Below are 18057 nucleotides of genomic sequence, written 5' to 3' on the forward strand. Positions count from 1 at the left end.
GAAAGCATCGCCGGCTCGACAAAAACCCACAGAATCATCATTTCACCGACCATTAGGGTGCGTTCAAGGAGTGTGGGAGAAAGAAAATATTACATGGACTACATGCGTTAATTCCATGCAAACGGTTAGTTAATCAGAATTTTTTCCACCTCGAACCTACATTTAAAAATGTTTGTTCGTGGTTAACAGAATGCTAACTGCAGGCTGTATGTTTTCAAACTGCTCACTAGGAGGCGCTGATGTTCAGAAGGATTTAAATGCTTACAGTTACCATGTTTATTCATTTTTTAATGTTCATTTACTAGAACCACGTTACCGTGTGACACAAAACACTGTGATTAATCTATGTGACTTCACACACACACACACACACACACACACACACACACACACACACACACACACACACACACACACACACACACACACACACACACACACTTTGTCTTCGGGCCCCTGAACCTCCAGCCCTGGAGCTCCTGAAACGTTTTGACATTTGCACCGGTCAAAGGTCAACCAGTGGTGATCCTGCTCCTGTTTCCACACAGCAATGGCTGGGACTATTATGGGATGGATTCACAGTCCAATCATAAATCATCTAACGACCCGGATCGTCACACGAACACCGCTTCACATTTGTCGCGTCTTCCGGTTCCGCTTTACGTCCACAGGTGAGACGTTCACGGATCGTTTGTGACGCTGCTCATTTGCATGAGCGGCTCGCGCGCGCGGGACCTGCTCTTCTTCCGTGTTTGCATGCAGGTGCACCTGACCCCCCCCACCCCCAACCTTTATCTCTCTTATTCTTTCACCCCTGTTGCTTCACCCGTGACGGGAGTTATCACCTTTTCTGCCTTCCGTGGATCTCATCCAACCGCCTCTCTGTCACGCGCACGCGCACGCTCCTTTCAGGTTTCGCGCCCACGTTCACGCAGGACCAGGTTGACGTGACCTGATTACAAAAACCCATTTTAATTCCATTAATTCTGATCCTTTCTTAGTTCAGTTGTGGTGAAGATTTGCGCGTCCTGACGGCTCAGGCTTCCACAAAGAAGATGCTTAAAAAAAATACTTCACTTAAATACTTAAAATCAATTAAAAAGTTTTTGTAAAACATAAAAAAAATTCTACTTTTACTCATTAATGACTGGAAATTAATTCAGGAAACGCGTTTTATTAGAAACCTGCGCGTAATAAACGACTCCGGGCTTGTTTGCGCTCCAGACTAATTATTTTCCATACCTGTCGTTTCTCACCTCACCGCCCCCCACCCACCGGGTTTTGTTTTTTTCTTTTTTTTTACTGGCGTGGCACAGTAGCGTCCAATTGTAAACATATACATTATTCCGCTTGAATGGCTCCAGACTGAAGCCCCGCCCGTGGGCCCTCCCACGCAAACCCGTCTTATTACAGCAAGACGCGCGTCTCCAGAGACAGATCCGTGCGCTCCGCTCCAGAGGTTCCACGTGCCTCCAGCGCCCCACACGCGTCTCCACGACACTCCAACACCCCACAGACGCACTCAGCTGTCCACGGACGCGTCCACCCACCTACCCACCCACCCAGCGGAGAGACTTCCACGTTGCTTTATTATTATTCTTTTACTTCTGGGGAGAAATGAAACTTGAAGTGTTCTCTGCGCACCACTTTGCGCAGAAGCCGCTGCTCGAGATGTGCATGGATGCGGAGCGGGGAGTCCCGTCTCCTCTGTCCGGGGACGAGCTGGGCTCGGACGGCGACTGCGTGGCCAACAGCCCGGCACCTGTCACTCCTGGGGGGGACGCCGGGAAGGGGAAGCCGTACACGCGCAGACCCAAGCCCCCCTACTCCTACATCGCGCTCATCGCCATGGCGATCCGGGAGTCCGGCAGCGGCCGCCTGACGCTGGCGGAGATCAACGACTACCTGATGAAGAAGTTCCCGTTCTTCCGGGGGAGTTACACCGGCTGGCGCAACTCGGTGCGCCACAACCTGTCCCTCAACGACTGCTTCCTCAAAGTCCTGCGGGACCCCTCCCGCCCGTGGGGCAAGGACAACTACTGGATGCTCAACCCGCAGAGCGAGTACACCTTCGCGGACGGGGTGTTCCGCCGCAGGAGGAAGCGCATCGCCAAGAGGCCCCCCAAGGAGCAGGAGGGGCCCCACGACCTCCTCGGTGAGGATACTCGCCTCCCAGGGCCAGAAGAGGAGAGGGTGGGGGCCAAGTTCTCCAGCTCGTTCGCCATCGACAGCATCCTCAGCACGCCCTTCAGGCGGCGGGAGGGTGCGGAGGGCCCCGCGCCCGGCCCCTACTGGCCCCCGGGGGTCCACCTGCTGCCCTACGCGCTGTGCTACCCGCCCCCACGCGCCTACCTGTCGGAGGCGGCGCGCGCGGGTTCGGAGAGCAGCGGGGACGCGCTCGCGGCCCTCCAGCAGACGCAGAGGCCCGCGGGCCACGCGCTCGAGCCGCCCGGCCCGCGGGCGCGCGGGTTCCACATAGACTCTCTGCTGTCGTGAACGCGCGGGAACTGATGTCAGACGCGCGCAGCCTTCAGCGCTTTAGATGTTTAGAGTGTGTGTGTGTGTGTGTGTGTGTGTGTGTGTGTGTGTGTGTGTGTGTGTGTGTGTGTGTGTGTGTGTGTGTGTGTGTGTGTGTGTGTGTGTGTGTGTGTGACTTTGACATTAAACTGTTCTATTTATATTTTCATGTTTTCTATGACCTGCTGTCTAAAATGTCGTGTAAATAAATGAAACATAAATACTATGGATGTGGACCGAGCTGCCTCCACACGAGTCGCGGCTGCGTGGAAATAACGGATGTGTGTCTGATTGATTCATGCATGATATTTTTATGAATAAAAACATGTGAAACACACCTGACGTCCAGCGAGTTCCTCGTGTGTGTGTGTGTGTGTGTGTGTGTGTGTGTGTGTGTGTGTGTGTGTGTGTGTGTGTGTGTGTGTGTGTGTGTGTGTGATGCGTGATGCGATGGGGGGGGGCATAACACCTGTTCAACAGGAGATTCACGAGGGGAACAGATTTAATACGTAAATCCACAATCAGAGCTCTAAAAAAAAATTTAAAAATCAATGAAGTGAACGAGCTTCAGAAGATTAAATAAAAACGCCACGAATAAATAGATAAAAATAAAATATTATAAAACACTGCAGTAATAATTTAATGTGTTATTTATATTTATTTATTTATATTCAAACGATTTAAAACTACATTTCTATCCTGAACTCACCAGTAAAATTATTATCATGATATTTAAATATCTTTTAAATGATAGGAACAAAGAATGAGTAAATGTTGTTAAATATTGAATTTAAATATGAATCCGGTTTTTGTTTCGTCTATTTTATTTTATTTTATTTTAAAGTGATAAATCTGAGTTTTCCTCTGGAGGAAACTGTGGAATCTGTAAACCGTTCTTTTCCTTCCAGCTGAACGTTTAGATTTCAGTCCTCAGAACGTTTATTCATCATTTCTGACGTTCGTGCGTAAAAGTGTCGTCACGTGTCACGTGACCCCGCGGGCACCACAGGTGGATGTGAGCAAAGCTCCCCCCGGAGCCAAATGTGTTCCTTATTAGAAAATGTCTCATTTAAATAAATTGAATTTAGAATAAAGAGAGAGAGAGATGGGGGGGGGGTGTGACAATCAATAACTGATATTTATATTATTGATCCACGACTATTCTCTAGATCACTCCTTCTTGAGTCACGTATTTGTCACGTTGAGAGTTTTATTGGAATATTAATCGATCATTTGTTTATTAGTATCGATCCCAAACCTTAAAGACTCGAAACGAGCTTCAGACCAGAGCTTTGATTTTAATCAATAAACAGATTTTACATTTTAAATTATCCGCAAAATAAAGTCAATAAACGTTAAATGCTGTTTAGCGCGCGGGCTGTGACGCACGACGATCGATCCGATCAACCTGTTGGGGCCGTGACGTGTCCACACCGCCGCCGTGACGCGTCTGGCCCTCGGGAGGCCCCCTCCACAGGTGACAGGTGAAGGTGTTTCCAGGGACAATGCTGCAACCTGCAGGTGAAACACCGGAACAGCACACCTGTCCGCGTGGCTGTCACGTGTCCCCACGCTCCCCGTCATCCCGCGTGTTTTCGGCCTGGTTCACGGGGGGAGGAGCTCGGGCTCGTTCCGGGCCCGCAGCGGCGTGGAGGCTGCCTGGAGGCCCGGCGCAGGGTCCGGGGGTCCGCCCGGTGACACCGAGAGGCCCGGGGGGGGGGGGGCACCGACACCGGAAACACCGGAGGAGAACCGCGCCATTATATCCCTGTTTGATTTGATGACTTTTATTTCTGACGGGTTTGAGTGTAAAATCTATTGATCACCATTATCACAAACGGTTTGTTGATTATTGGAGAAAATTCCTCTCTAAATATTTGCAGTAATTATTTCTAATGAGGGATAAATTGTGTTTTCTTGTGTAAATTATTTTAATAAGTGTAAACTGTCATTTGATGTTAACACGGCCCTGGGGCGGATGACGTCACAGAACCGGAGGAATAAATTCTTTAAATATCAGAACATTTCACCGTTAACGTCCAAACAGACACCGGGCCTCATTACGTGCGGCTCCCCCCGGGCCCCCAGCCCACGGAGAGACTCCCCCGGTCGGGGGCAGCTCTCCCGGTGACCGTCGGTGTTTCCAGAAGGCTAAATCGGGCGCTCATAAAGGTCTCGGTGCGTAAAAAGGAGCGCGGCTCCGCGTCTTCAAAGCGCCCCCAGAACAAAGGGCCCCTCCGCGGGCCAACGCATCCTGATCTCCACGGGGGTCAGAAGGTTTGATGTCGCAGGAAGCTTCTGGGGCCGCGGAGGGGCCCCTCACTGCGGTGGAAAATGATTTTATCCGCACATCCTTTGTTGCGCGCAGCGCCGTTATTGTTCGGCCGTTTGGAGACGTTAAATTAAAAATGGATCTGCTGGTTTTTATTGTATAAATCACCTCAAATCCACTAAAACTGACTTGAGATTAAAGTGAAACGACTTGAGTCGATTCGAGCTGTAAATAAACGACTCAACCGGAAGCTCCGACGCGCGGATGTTGACGTTCCCTGTCTGGGATCTCGAACTCCATCATGTCGGACAAATCTGCGTGTGATGTCTCCATAGGGGAGGAAACTGTCGACGCCCGTTCGCCTAATTTCTCTTTTCTCTGTCTAATGAACGCGGGGCCCGGGGGACCGGCCCCCGCCCGGGGCGGTAAGCTGACACTGCGGCGCTGTGTGTGGCATCCAGGGCCGCGCCTGATGGAAAAAGCCTGCTTCCACTCATGTCAAAGTCATTTACTCAGAGCAACCCCCCACCCCCCACCCCCCGCTTGTACGCGCACGGTAACGACCCCCCCCCCGTCTCACACTCCTCTCCCAGCCCCGTTTGTTTTTCTTCTCCTCTGGAGGAAATTGTGAGCAAAATAACACAAATAATACAAAGATGGCGCGTTTTTATGGCTTCACTTCGGCGTGTTTGGGGGGTGGGGGGGTCGGGGGGGGGCGTCCGGGTTTCGATTTGCACATTGGACGCTTTGCGCCTGTTGTGGTGATTAATCCGCGTCAGGAGGGTGTAGGGTCCGAGGTTCCAAAGTCGTTTTTTAACTTGCGCGTCTGGCGTGTGGCGCTGTTGATTGGGACGTCAGAGGGGGGGGGGGGGGATTGATAGATGGCTTAATTGCGTGTTCGAACTTGGAGTGGGAGGGGGGAATGAGGGCCTTTAACACTAAGTGGACGTGGTCCCAGATTTGGCAGAGGTTTGAGGGGGGTGGCTCCCTTCGTCAGTGATTTCAGAGTGCGGATAAAGAGGAGGGCGGGGGGGGGCGCGCTTTTGCAGAAGGAAGAAAGATTTATGGAATGATAGGTGGTGGGGTTTGTAAGTCGCGGAGTTTTTCGCGTTTCCTCCACGTGAAGGACTCTTAAGGCGCCCTCCCGCCCCCCCCCGGCGCGCCACACGGCACCCAGTGGAGCCTCTGCTATAGAATCCTGGACACTCCGTCTCGAGTGGGCGGCCAGCTCCCCGCGCCTCCCTTCCTCTTCCTCTCCGTCCGGTGCGTCAGGGGAGCCCCGTGCGTAACGGCAGAGCCGTGCGTAACCGGAGACAGAATCCACTCCACTCCGCGCTGGATCCTGCTGGACGACTGGCGGCGTGACGCTCACGTTCACACACACACACACACACACACACACACACACACACACACACACACACACACACACACACACACACACACACACACACACACACACACACACACACACACACACACACACACACACCGACCACCACCGGATCTTCCGCGGACCGTCCCTCTCTCCTCTTTACGCGGGTCGTGCGTCAGAGCCGACATGACGACTGAGACCCCTCAGCAGCAGCTGGAGCCTCCGCCCCCACTCAGATCCAGCCCGGCGTCCGGCGTCCTGCACCCCGCTATGCTGAGCCCTCAAGCCGCCGCGGAGAGCCCGTCCACCGCCATGAAAGGGAAAAAGGCGAGCTCCGGTTTGCGCCGACCGGAAAAGCCCCCCTACTCCTACATCGCGCTGATCGTCATGGCGATCCAGAGCTCCCCCAGCAAACGCCTGACGCTCAGCGAGATCTACCAGTTCCTCCAGGCGCGCTTCCCGTTCTTCAGGGGCTCCTACCAGGGCTGGAAGAACTCGGTCCGGCACAACCTGTCCCTGAACGAGTGCTTCATCAAGCTGCCCAAGGGCCTGGGGCGGCCCGGGAAGGGCCACTACTGGACCATCGACCCGGGCAGCGAGTTCATGTTCGAGGAGGGGTCGTTCCGGCGCAGACCCCGCGGCTTCAGGCGGAAGTGTCAGGCGCTCAAGCCCATGTACCGGATGATGAACGGCATCGGCTTCGGGACCTCCATCCTGCCGCAGAGCTTCGACTTCCAGCCCCCCTCCGCCAGCCTGGCGTGTCACAGCAACAGCTACAACTTGGACATGATGAGTAACTCCATGGCGGGGGGGTACGACCATCACGGCGGCCACCACGTCCCCCACATGTCCCCCAGCCCCGGCTCCACCTACATGGCGAGCTGTCCGGTGCCGCCGAGCGGGGACTTCGGGGCGGACAGCAGCAGCAGCCCCGTCCCGTCGTCCCCCAGCGTGGGGAGCGCGCTGGACGGACACTCGCCCTACGCGGGGGCGTCCGCGCACTGGGCCCCCACCGGCGGGTCCCACTACATCAAGCAGCAGCCGCTCGCCTCCAGCAGCCCCGCGGCCTCCGGTTTGCACTCCGGGATGTCGCCCTACTCCCTGGAGCAGAGCTACCTCCACCAGAACGGGAGGGACACCCACAGCAGCGAGCTGACAGGTACCGGCATGCCCCCCCCCTCACGGCAGCAGGCCTGAGATTATTTATAAAAGATTTATTTTAAATATCCAGGAATATTTCTAATATTTAAAGTTTTATTCAAACACCGGAAGGAACCGAACGATTTTATTAACGAGGAGAAAAAGCCCGTTAATAAAATTTAATTTAATTTTTAAATTCATTTTACTGTCAAAAAAATGTAAATTCTCATCGTTTATTTCACAAGAATCAAATTAAGGAAAGTTCTTTAAATGTTCTTTTTTTAAATCTCTTGCTCCGCTGGAATCCGTTAAATTAACGGAATTAACGGTAAATGAAACAGACGTGAAATGTCTTGGGGGGGGGTCTCCTCCTCCTTTAACACAACACGGCTCTGCTTAAAGTCTGGGGGTTCCACCGGGCGGGGACCCCCACGCTGGAGCCGCGGGGGCCCCAGAGGTTAACCAAACAAGGGCCGCGCAGGTCGGACCACACCGGCGGAGGTTTCAGGGCCGCGGGGCCGCGAACCGACAGCCGCCTGAAAACATCTGGAGAGCGGATGACCCGCCGCCGCTCCGCCGGTGTGGTCTGGGCTCACAGCGTTTAGGGCTGCAGCTCATTCTCCATTAATCGATAGTTGATCGATCAAGAAATTATATTTTGTTTTGTCCAAATCACAAATTTAATTTTAACGAAGTCATCAGAAAAAAAAATCACAACCAAGTTTCTTAAAAAAATAATCAAATCTGTCAGGCAGTCACGAAACAGTCGAATATCAGCTGTCAGCTGATCAACTAATTAATTATTGATCGTATAGATTGGTGTCAAATTAGGGGAAAATTGTTCTTTAACTCGCTATAAGAAGGAAGTTTATGATGAATTAAATTCAAATGTTACCTTATAATAAAACGTTTTTAAAAAAATAATTCCTGCTGTAAAGAAATTATCGATTAATCGAACAATCGGTCTAGAAGAGATTATTGATAATCTGATAAAATCACACATTCTTCAGTTTGAACAGATTTATTTATTGTTTTTTTTATGGGGGGGTTCAGAATGAACGGGGGGGTTGTTGGTGGCTGCTAACGTGTCCCCGTGTCTCCTCCACAGTGGGCATCCCGCGCTACCAGAGCCACTCGTCGGTGTGCGACCGGAAGGACTTCGTGTTGAACTTTAACGGCATCTCGTCGTTCCACCCGTCGGCTGGGGGGTCCTACTACCACCACCACCACCACCACCACCACCCCCAGAGCGTCTGTCAGGACGTCAAGCCCTGCGTCATGTGAGCGCGTACGCCTCCGTGGACTCCCACACGCGGACTTTTGTCTTTTTAAAAATAAAAAAAAATTCTGGAGGTGTTTGCAGCCAAAGAAACATTTTTTATTTTTAGTTTCATTTTTATTTTTATTTTTATTTTTAGTTTCATTTTTATTTTTATTATTTTTATTTTTGTTGGACTTGCATTGAAGGGATTGAATGAAGGAACCCAGAGGCCTTGTAAAGAAACCACTGCGCCTGCGCGAACCCGACAAGCGGTTTCTTCTTCCAAAGACAGAAACACGATTTTTGATGCGTTTGCTCCTGTAACAAATTATAACCTCTATAGCGATCATATTAGACACACCTGAGGCTTCATAGGCTGACATGACGTCATAGGATCACATGACGACCTGCACTTATTGTATAACCAAGCGCCTTCTGTCCTGTAAAGATTTCAATAAAGCTCAAATATATTTTAGGAAGATTTCATGCAGAAATTTTTCATTTGCGTTAAAACGAGGGGGAAATGTGAGCTGCTGCCTCGACGTGTGGGAAACAGTTTCACGACTTTTATCAGCTGGAACGTTTGATCAGTTTGAAGCACAGGAATCAATAAAGAACAGAAGAGAAAGAAGGAAAAGAGGAATAAATAATAAAAGAAAAATGTAAATAAATTCAGGTAAAGTTCGGCTCTGTGACTGCAGGTGTCTGATCGCCCTCCTTCATCTTCCTGTGATGCTCCGTTACCATAGTAACAGGACGTCCCTGGGTTTGATGTCTCTTTCTTGAACTGGAGACGGTTCGGATGTCACTCCGGATTCACAGCGGACTCAAGTTTTGTTTGAATTCGGTTTCAGATTATTAATTCTTTGCTTTAGACTCATGAAGACAGAATAAATATAAATGCGTCCGTTTGTCAGTGAATTTAAATTCAACCGGCAGCAGATTTTAAAATGAATTCAGCTTCTTTCATCTCATCAGGAATTCTAAGAAAAAAATAAAGATTCTAAAATGTTTTTAATGTCATACAAACCAGTTTTTAATCCCATAAAGTATCCGATTACTTGCTCTGCTGATTTTGGTAACAATAATTACGCCTGAATTAAATTTGTCGGTAAACAGATTTTATCTGTTATTGATCGTCTTTTAATCTTAAACGTCCTTAATTTGACCAGCTGTGATTGGATCAGGTGGATATGATGTCATTCTGATTAATTTCTAATGAACGCGTCTCTCAAGCGTCACGTGGTTTATCTCCATCCGATAACGGAGTCAATCATCACGGTTCTTCTCCACCGGACGACGTGAGGCTAAAAACCGAATACCCACGCAGGGTGGGGGTCTGCGCTCCATCGGCGGCTGCCGACATCTGAAGACACGAATAAACACGCACCTGGGGGGGGGGGGGTAGTAAACACACCAGCCCCATAGCGGACCCGGTTCGGCGGTGCGTGACGTCATGAGATCCAGAAGCAGGTTTGCGCAAAATAAACGTTTGTGTCTTAAAGGGGGAATCTTTAGTGGAATCCATCAGGGGTCACCAGAGGTCACCGGTGCAGCTGTCTAACCCGCTCCGGATAGATTTTAAAATATTTATGCATAAAAATTAGGTTAAAGTTCATTTTTAAAACTCCAGATTAAACTTTAAAAAAAAGGTTTAATTTGAAAACAAATAACCACGAACAAACAGATCAAATGATGGGACAACATTCCGGGGAGACACACACATTCATATTTTGTGAAAGATTTTTAAAGCCTTTAAAACCTTTTTTTCCCCTGATTATTTTATACGTAATGTATCAGAGTATCATTATAAAACGTCTCAATGCAGGTTTTTGCTTGTTCTTTTTAATATTATCGATATAGAACTTTGACAAAACAATTTACTCTAATATAAACAGGTAACCGGATCCTGCTTGGCGATGACGTCATCAGGTGTTGCTAATGTGGGCAGATTTAACAGAATATAGACGCTGTTCAAAAAGAACTAAAGGATAAGCGAGACAAATAAAGCGTTTCCTGGTTTCGGCCTCAGTGGTGAAGGAACAGACAATAAGCTGGAGAACATCGCCCTCTGGCGGCCACAAGCTGAAAAACAGCGCACTTAAGTGACCACAGGCTGTAGCTGCACAGTAATGGTGGGAAGAGTTCCCTCTAGTGGTCATAGACCCCAACTACACAATAGTGTGGAGAACCGCGCCCTCTTGTGGCCATAGTCTATTATCGCACAAAAATCGTGGGAACAGCGCTATTGGTGGCCACAAGCTTTAACCGCATAATAATGTATAGAACAGCGCAATATAGTGGCCACAGGCTGTAACTGCATAAATTGCAGATTTATAAAGATTAAGATTAGAGTAAATGTCAATATAAGGATTTAGAGATAAGTATTTTAGCTTAGAGGTCAGATTTCAAGGGGGAAAAGGGCGTTAATGACTTAACAGCCGTTTGAGGGGTCTAGATCCCTTGACTAGATTGTTCTGATCTGTTTAAGGTAAATAACAATCAGAACTAAGAGAAGTTTCAAAAACCAATTTTTTTGTGTTCTGAAAGATGCATTCTAACCCGTCAGCGTTACGACCCAGGTAGAGGACTGGGGAAATAACATGACTAGGATAGAAAAAGGGGGAACATAAAACATTTGTTTTCAAATTCTCACTTTAAATACAAAGGTTTAAGTAAGATTGTTCTTTTAATTAACAAAGGAAGGCCAATGGGCTCTATTTAACAAAAACAAAAATGCATTAAACTTAGGACTCTTCAAGAGATTCAAAAATGCAAAAGGCACTAACACAAATTTACTGAATGGAACAAAAAACACACCAGCCCTTTAACTAGGGTGTACAACAATCAAAATCCCAAAAGCCGAATCACAAGCTCACAAATCATAAGGTCACAGTTCGATGTTGCTCTCAAAGGTGTGCTGCCACAGTCAGAGAGTCGCCCCGCTTGAATGGCTTTGCAGAGCTTTTAAGCTGTCCATTCCAGTTGACGAGGCAGGGCTTGGGCTAATCAAGGAGACGGCACACCAATCAGGAGATGGGCTTGGCCAGGAGTCCCAGAGACACCACACCTGGCACTGACGACGGAGGGCGGAGCAACCCAGAGCAGGGCCAGCAGCTCAGAGGCAGGGTTGCAGAGGGATACACTATACAATATGCACAGATGAGCTACGGCCGTAACAGTCAGTCTCATTGATTTCTATGTCGCTCTCCAAAAATGACACGAATGGAACCCAACCTCCAACTGCTCACACTAGCCAGATGCATGTCGGTCAGTCAGTCAGTCAGTCGGACGGTCGGTCAGTAAAAAAAAGGTTTAGACCAACTGACCGACCGCTCAAAAAAAATTTTTTTGGACTGACCCACCAGTCAGAAAAAAAACATTTTTGACTGACCGACTGGTCAGGAAAAATTTTTTTTTTATATGAATCGACCAACTAAAAAGGTTTGTAGACTGATCAACCACTTGAAAAAGAACATTTTTTTGGACTGACTGACCTACCAAAAAAAAATTTTTTTTAGACCATCCGCTCAGTTAAATAAAATTTTTGGACTTACCAATCAACCAAAAAAAAATTAATTTGGACCAACTGACCTGTCAAAAAAAATTTTTTTATGCCGGCCAACCAACCCACCAAAAAAACAAATTTTTTTTGAACCGACCGACCAACTAAAACATTTTTTTTTTAAATCAAGCGAACAGTCAACATAAAATTTTTGACCGAAAACATTTTTTTAGACCAACCGACCAAAAATAATTTTGTTTGACCGATTGACCAGTCAAAAAAAAATTGTTTTGGACCAAGCAACCAAAGAGAATACCAAACAAATTTTTTTTAGACCAACCAACCTATTAAAGAAAAAAATTATAGAATTTTTTTCAAACGACCAGCCAGTCGACCAACTGACTGACCAAAAACAGTTTTTTAACTGACTGACCAAAACCAATTTTTTAGACCAACCAACCAACTCAAAAAAATCTTAAAACCGACCGACCGTCTGAAATTTTTCTAGACTGAAAACATTTTTTTTTTTATCACGACCATCCCACCAAGAAGTCTTTTTTGGTGGGATGGTCGCAAAAAACTTTTTTGTGTTTGACCGACTGACCGGTCGGAAAAAATTTTTATACCGACAGACCGGTCAAAAGAAACATTTTTAGGTTTTATTTCAAATGTCCAGCCGGTTGAAAAAAAAATTTGGGGGACCGACTGACCATAAACAAATTTTTTTGGACTGACCGACCAAAAAAAATTTTTTTTAGATAAGACTGATTGGTGGTGTGGATAAGACTTATTGACTTATCCACACCACCAATAATGATCAGCCATAACTGGACTTTGGTAATAATAAGGACACGCTGGCACATAAGCAGGATTTATTGACAAACCCTTTCGTTGAGTACCAGGTGTCAAAGTTGGTTTAGAACAATTAGCATCTACATTCCACATGTAAGTACATCTAGCCGAGTTTATTATTCCTAAATACACACTCCATGATTTTTTCAAAGCATTCAAACCATCCTACTGGTATTAAAGGAACTCCTGTTGGCATCCCGAGCTCTGCATTACGTCTGCCAATCCTTTCATCCAGCTCCATACAACGCTGTGCATCCGTCTTTCCACTAGTATCATGCATAACGAAAGGCCAGTACTTATCTGATCCCAGGAACAGCAAACACTCTGCCTTACACCACGGTCGAATAGTCCCCATGTATCTGCCGATTTCACCAACACACTTCTGCCAGCTGAAAACAGTATTTATCACAAACAGATGATCTATCTTAGCTTTAGTACAGATATAGCAGTCAGTCTTATGATTAACCTAGATAACCTACAAACTGAACCCACTTATACCAACCATTCTTTTCTGGTCCAACCGCAATGTCTGACTCTTTTTCTTCAAACCAAGCTACCTCTTTCACCTCCGTTGTAAAAAGTTCTGGCATATCTTCCAACCCTAACATTTTCCTGTGGAACCAGCTAGTAATTGTAGGGATTAGATTATTAACATCATTATTGGTATCACTTCTCTTTGGGGAAATGAATAACTGGAAACTGTGCTGTATCATCATCCCCATCATAGCCAGGAGGAGAAGAAGGAGCATTCCCCCCTTCCAGGGAATCCTTCCCCTGGCCTTCATCTTTGTCACTGAGAATGTCAATGGGTGCTTTTGAGCAATGCTTTAATGACACCATGTAGGGGATCCTTTGACCTGCACTGCAGTGGAAGAAGCCCTCACCACCTCGTACGGACCCTCCCGTCGGGGGATGTTCCACTTCTGTCTGAACACCTTTATGGACACCAAGTCTCCTGGTGTCACTGAAGGTGGAATTTCCTCACGGTCAGCTTTTGCCTGTACAGGTAGTCGTCAACTTACGACCTATACAACTTACGACCAACCGACTTTACGACCACAATGTCCGGGTAACGCGGGCATTCCCTCCAGCCACAGTACTCACGCTCTGAGGCTCCCGCGCTCTCTCCAGTCCCCACGGCGCACACACGCTGTTCAGTCACACTGAGATCAGCAGCCCAGCCCACTACTGATGGGCTGGGCTGCTTAGGAGGCTGTGACGGAGAAATGTATGAATGGCGTATGGAAAAACTGTCAAGCGTTACGTGAACTCTTCTGCTGGATTTGAAAGTGACGAAGAACTTGATCAGATTCGGGAGAAAATAGTGAAACTGGCAAAAAACCTCTCCTTGGAGAACTCACGAATGATCGCGCTGTAAGAAGAACTGATCGCGCTGGAAGAAGAAAGAGTGGAAGAAGAAGAGAGAAGAGAAGCAGAGAAAGAAGAGGAGGAAACAGAAAAAATGTTCACCACCAAAGGCTTGTCAGAAGGCTTTTCCCTGTTAAATAAACTCCGTGCACACTTTGAAGAAATGGACATAGAACATAGAAACATTTGCAAGGATTGAACGGATGGCAAACGACGCCTTCCGTCCATATCGTGAAATTTATGAGGAGAAAAAGAAACGAACAATTCAGACAAAGCTCACAATGATGATGAAAAGATGGTCTCCCGCTCCCACCAACCCACGCGCTGCCCCAGCTGACGATCCGGACGACCCCCAGCCAAGAACCAGCGCTGCTGGATTGAATTTTTACTAAGAGAAGGTCCCTTAGCTGTTTTGTAAATTGGAGAAGGCATTGACCTGCCGGTTAAAGCTTCAATGTGGTGTTCTCCCTCAAACGGGAGTGGAATGGAGTCTGCTGGGTTCTTCACCCTGCAGACATGCAATGTCACATCCGGGTATTCAAGAAGACCGACCGTCCAAAGACACTTTTTTTACACTGACCTACTGTTCAAAAAAAAATTTCCTTTATGGACCGACCGACCAACCAAAAAATGTTTTCAAAATTTACCAACCCATCAAACAATAATTTTTTTGGACCGATCGATTTGCCAAAAGAATTGGCAGAATCGATCGGTCCAGTTGATTTGCCAATTGATTGGACCTTTGACCAATCGATTGGCAATTGATTGGTCAAACGTTCATCAACCTATAACCAGTCAAAACAAAAAAATTTTGGACCAACCAACCAAGTAGTCCAAAAAATTTTTTTTCTTTGGACCAACCATCTGACCAAAATTTTTTTATCGGACTGACCGACCAAAAAAATAATTTGTTTAGACCGAATGACTGGTCGAAAAAAGTCATTTCTGGACTGACCAACCAAAAAAAATGTTTTTTTGGATCGTCCAACCGGCCACCCCGTCAAAACGAAACTTTATTTGGTCAGCCAGTTGGTCTACCAACCCACAGTTGGTGGGTCTAAAATGTTTTATTGGTTTGGCCGGTGTGTCCAAAAAAACATTTTTTCGACCCTTGGATGTTGGTCTAAATTTTTTTTTGTTGGTCGGTGTAAAAAAAATCTTTTTTGGTCAGTCAGTGTAAAAAAATTGTTTTAGTGGGGCAAAAAAACATTTTTTTCAACCGGTTGGTCGATAGGTCCAACAAAAAAATTTTTTTTCTCAACCCGTCGGTCAGTCCAAACATTTTTTTTGGTATGTCGGTCAGTCTAAACAAACTTTTTTTCTCGACTGGTCGGTCGCTTGGTCTAAAAATATTGTTTTCCACTGGTCGGTCAGTAGGTAAAACACTATTTATGTACATTTATTGGAATGGCGTGAGAACAGAGACGGTTCGTGTGATTCTCCTCAAATCAGAAACAGGTCGAGCAGGAGGAAGTCACTTCCTGTGACCTTATTTGGCTTTGCGCTCGTTCTGCCGGTCTTGACGTCAGGTCACGTGAGGTGTGCGGCCTTGACAGCAGCTTCAGAGCCCAACGGGACGTTTGTGTTGTGCTCATGGATGATTGGCAGGTATTTATTTGAGGAACCGTTCCGCGGTGCATTCTGGGTGCAGAACTCTGAGGTCCTGGAGGCTCCGTGGAACCGCCTGCTTTAAATTATCTGCTTCATACAAACAGAACCGTTCCAAACTCACAGATTCTACGAACTTAAGCTTTAAAACGGCTGATCCGAGTTTCCGTGGAGTTCATGAACCTCATCCTGTTGATGATGCACCTTCACCTGTGCGCCAGCAGAGGGCGCTGTCCGAAAGTAGAACCATCCACAGCTGTTCATTTACTTTATTTCCTGCCGTGTTAACGGAGGTTTGGTCTGGTTCTGATTGGATCGTTGTGCAGAACGATTTAATGTGAAATAATAAATATAATCAAACAACAATTCGATCAAATTTTTCCGTAAAAACAGTTTAAATATTTTTCATTTTCCTGCTCCTTTAGTCTTTGACCTCTTCACATTTTTTGTGTTTTTGTGCACAAGTAACGTTTTTTTCAGTGGTACTTTTGTACTGTAAGTATTTCTCCTGCCGGCAGCATCGTGTAGTTTTAGGACGTGGCCACCGGGGGGCAGAAGAGACCCACACATTAACGGAGGAGCGCAGCGGATAAACCGAAAGACGGAATGAAAATAAAAATGTGATTTAATATTAAAAGAGATTAAATTATGTTTCATGTAAATCAGGATGTTTTATTTTTATTTATTAGATGAGGGTGGGAGGGGGGGTTCTATTCTCACACACACTCCACACACCACACACACGTCAGAAGGCCGCTGGTCGAGCTGCTGACGGGCAGGTTTCCTCCAGATGCTGGGTGGGGGGTCGTGGGGGGGGGCGGTGGGGTCAGCAGGGGTCCGGTGTCGGCCCCGTTAACGGACAGGCTAAAAAACAGAAGGAAGACTCACAAAGTTGACACCAAGTTGGGACCGAAAGCCGCTCCTCCAGCGGGTTGGTTGTTGTTTTATTTATTTTCCTGCTCATTAAAATATAAATTTAGATTTTCTGAGAAACAATTCATTAAAATTTACTGTAAATAAAATCTGTAAATAAAAATGTAACCTGCGCTTCTTTTATAAATCATCCCTCCTGTGTTTTTATGACCAATGAACCCTTTAATAGAATGAAATTAAATTAAAGTTTAGCCTGGCGGTGACGTCACAGCTGCAGGGAATTAAACTGGCTTTAAGATTTTACTAAATATTTTCGTTTTGGCCTGATCTTTAAAATTGAAGGAATATTATAGATAATTATTTAAACATCTTTCCATCGAGTTGGATCTAGAAACTTAAAGATGCAGATTTTTAAAAAAAAAATAAAACAACAATAAAGCTTTAAATCGACTGAAGCTGAAATTTCTAATTTAATCCTGAATAAATTTGTTTAATACTTAAACGGAACAGCTTCTGTTTTCATTTCCACATTTAGAATCAAAAGTAAATATTTAACAGAAGCGACGACAGGTTTCTAAAAATATTTCTCAGAATTAATTCAACATAAATTGAGAGTAAATCACGGAGGGCCTGAGCCGTGACGCGTCGTCCTCAATCCACGGGAATAAAAACAGATTTTAGGCCAAAACGGCTCGATTTTTATTCTTCATTTAATGCAGAATTCTTTATTTTAACGACATTATCAGGGAACCCTCCCGCAGAGGATCCTTCCCCCTTTACTCCATCTTTACCTCCATCATTTGTTGCTTCGAGCCGCGTCGCTCCGGGTCCGATGGTTCTGTTCACACCCGGTCGGTGTGAACGACATCTGGAGGCTCAGTTTAACACCCGGGAACCTTTTTCTCACCCGCATCGACCAAATGATCTTCATTTCACCTCTAATGAGTTTCCACTCACCGCCCACCGCCCCCCCACCGCCCCCCAGCTTTCATGTGCGTCTGTTTATTCAGAGCTGATGGCTCCTCACACCCTGACGCGCGTTTGGGATTCCTAATCCACCGTAATTTCACCACAAGAGGATTAAGATGACGGAACGGCTGCGGTGTGAATAAACGGGTCTGTGGGATTTAATCCGAGAATAATCCGTTTATTTCTAAACTTTAAGAAGTCGTTAGGTTTACTTGTGGAGATGATACGGTTTAAGTTTCTCCTTTAAAACTCATAAACTTTTATTTGTTCTTTTTAAAAGGAACAAATAAAAAAGTTCTTTATCTTCAAAATATTGA

At 46.5% G+C, this 18057-nt stretch overlaps 2 protein-coding genes across 2 annotated transcripts; both read left to right on the plus strand.

The window, feature by feature from the left end:
- The first annotated feature begins 1452 nt into the window (after nucleotides 1–1452).
- On the plus strand, nucleotides 1453–2836 carry foxq1b (forkhead box Q1b). Its single transcript, XM_068320033.1, has one exon. It carries the CDS (start codon nucleotides 1618–1620, stop codon nucleotides 2494–2496), a length of 879 nt encoding a protein of 292 aa, XP_068176134.1. The 5' UTR covers nucleotides 1453–1617; the 3' UTR covers nucleotides 2497–2836.
- Nucleotides 2837–6246: 3410 nt separating this feature from the next.
- foxf2b (forkhead box F2b) lies at nucleotides 6247–9040 on the plus strand. Its single transcript, XM_068319565.1, has 2 exons — nucleotides 6247–7323; nucleotides 8413–9040. Exons 1-2 carry the CDS (start codon nucleotides 6351–6353, stop codon nucleotides 8586–8588), a joined length of 1149 nt encoding a protein of 382 aa, XP_068175666.1. The 5' UTR covers nucleotides 6247–6350; the 3' UTR covers nucleotides 8589–9040.
- Nucleotides 9041–18057: the final 9017 nt, after the last annotated feature.

This window comes from Antennarius striatus, chromosome 7, assembly GCF_040054535.1.
Source record: "Antennarius striatus isolate MH-2024 chromosome 7, ASM4005453v1, whole genome shotgun sequence".
Classification (NCBI taxonomy): domain Eukaryota; kingdom Metazoa; phylum Chordata; class Actinopteri; order Lophiiformes; family Antennariidae; genus Antennarius; species Antennarius striatus.

Bases quoted from the DNA above. Each gene is read 5' to 3' on its own strand.
- foxq1b (XM_068320033.1), top strand. From the start codon at position 1,618: ATGAAACTTGAAGTGTTCTCTGCGCACCACTTTGCGCAGAAGCCGCTG.
- foxf2b (XM_068319565.1), top strand. From the start codon at position 6,351: ATGACGACTGAGACCCCTCAGCAGCAGCTGGAGCCTCCGCCCCCACTC. The intron at 7,324-8,412 runs GTACCGGCATGC...TCTCCTCCACAG, and splicing joins CCACAGCAGCGAGCTGACAG to TGGGCATCCCGCGCTACCAG.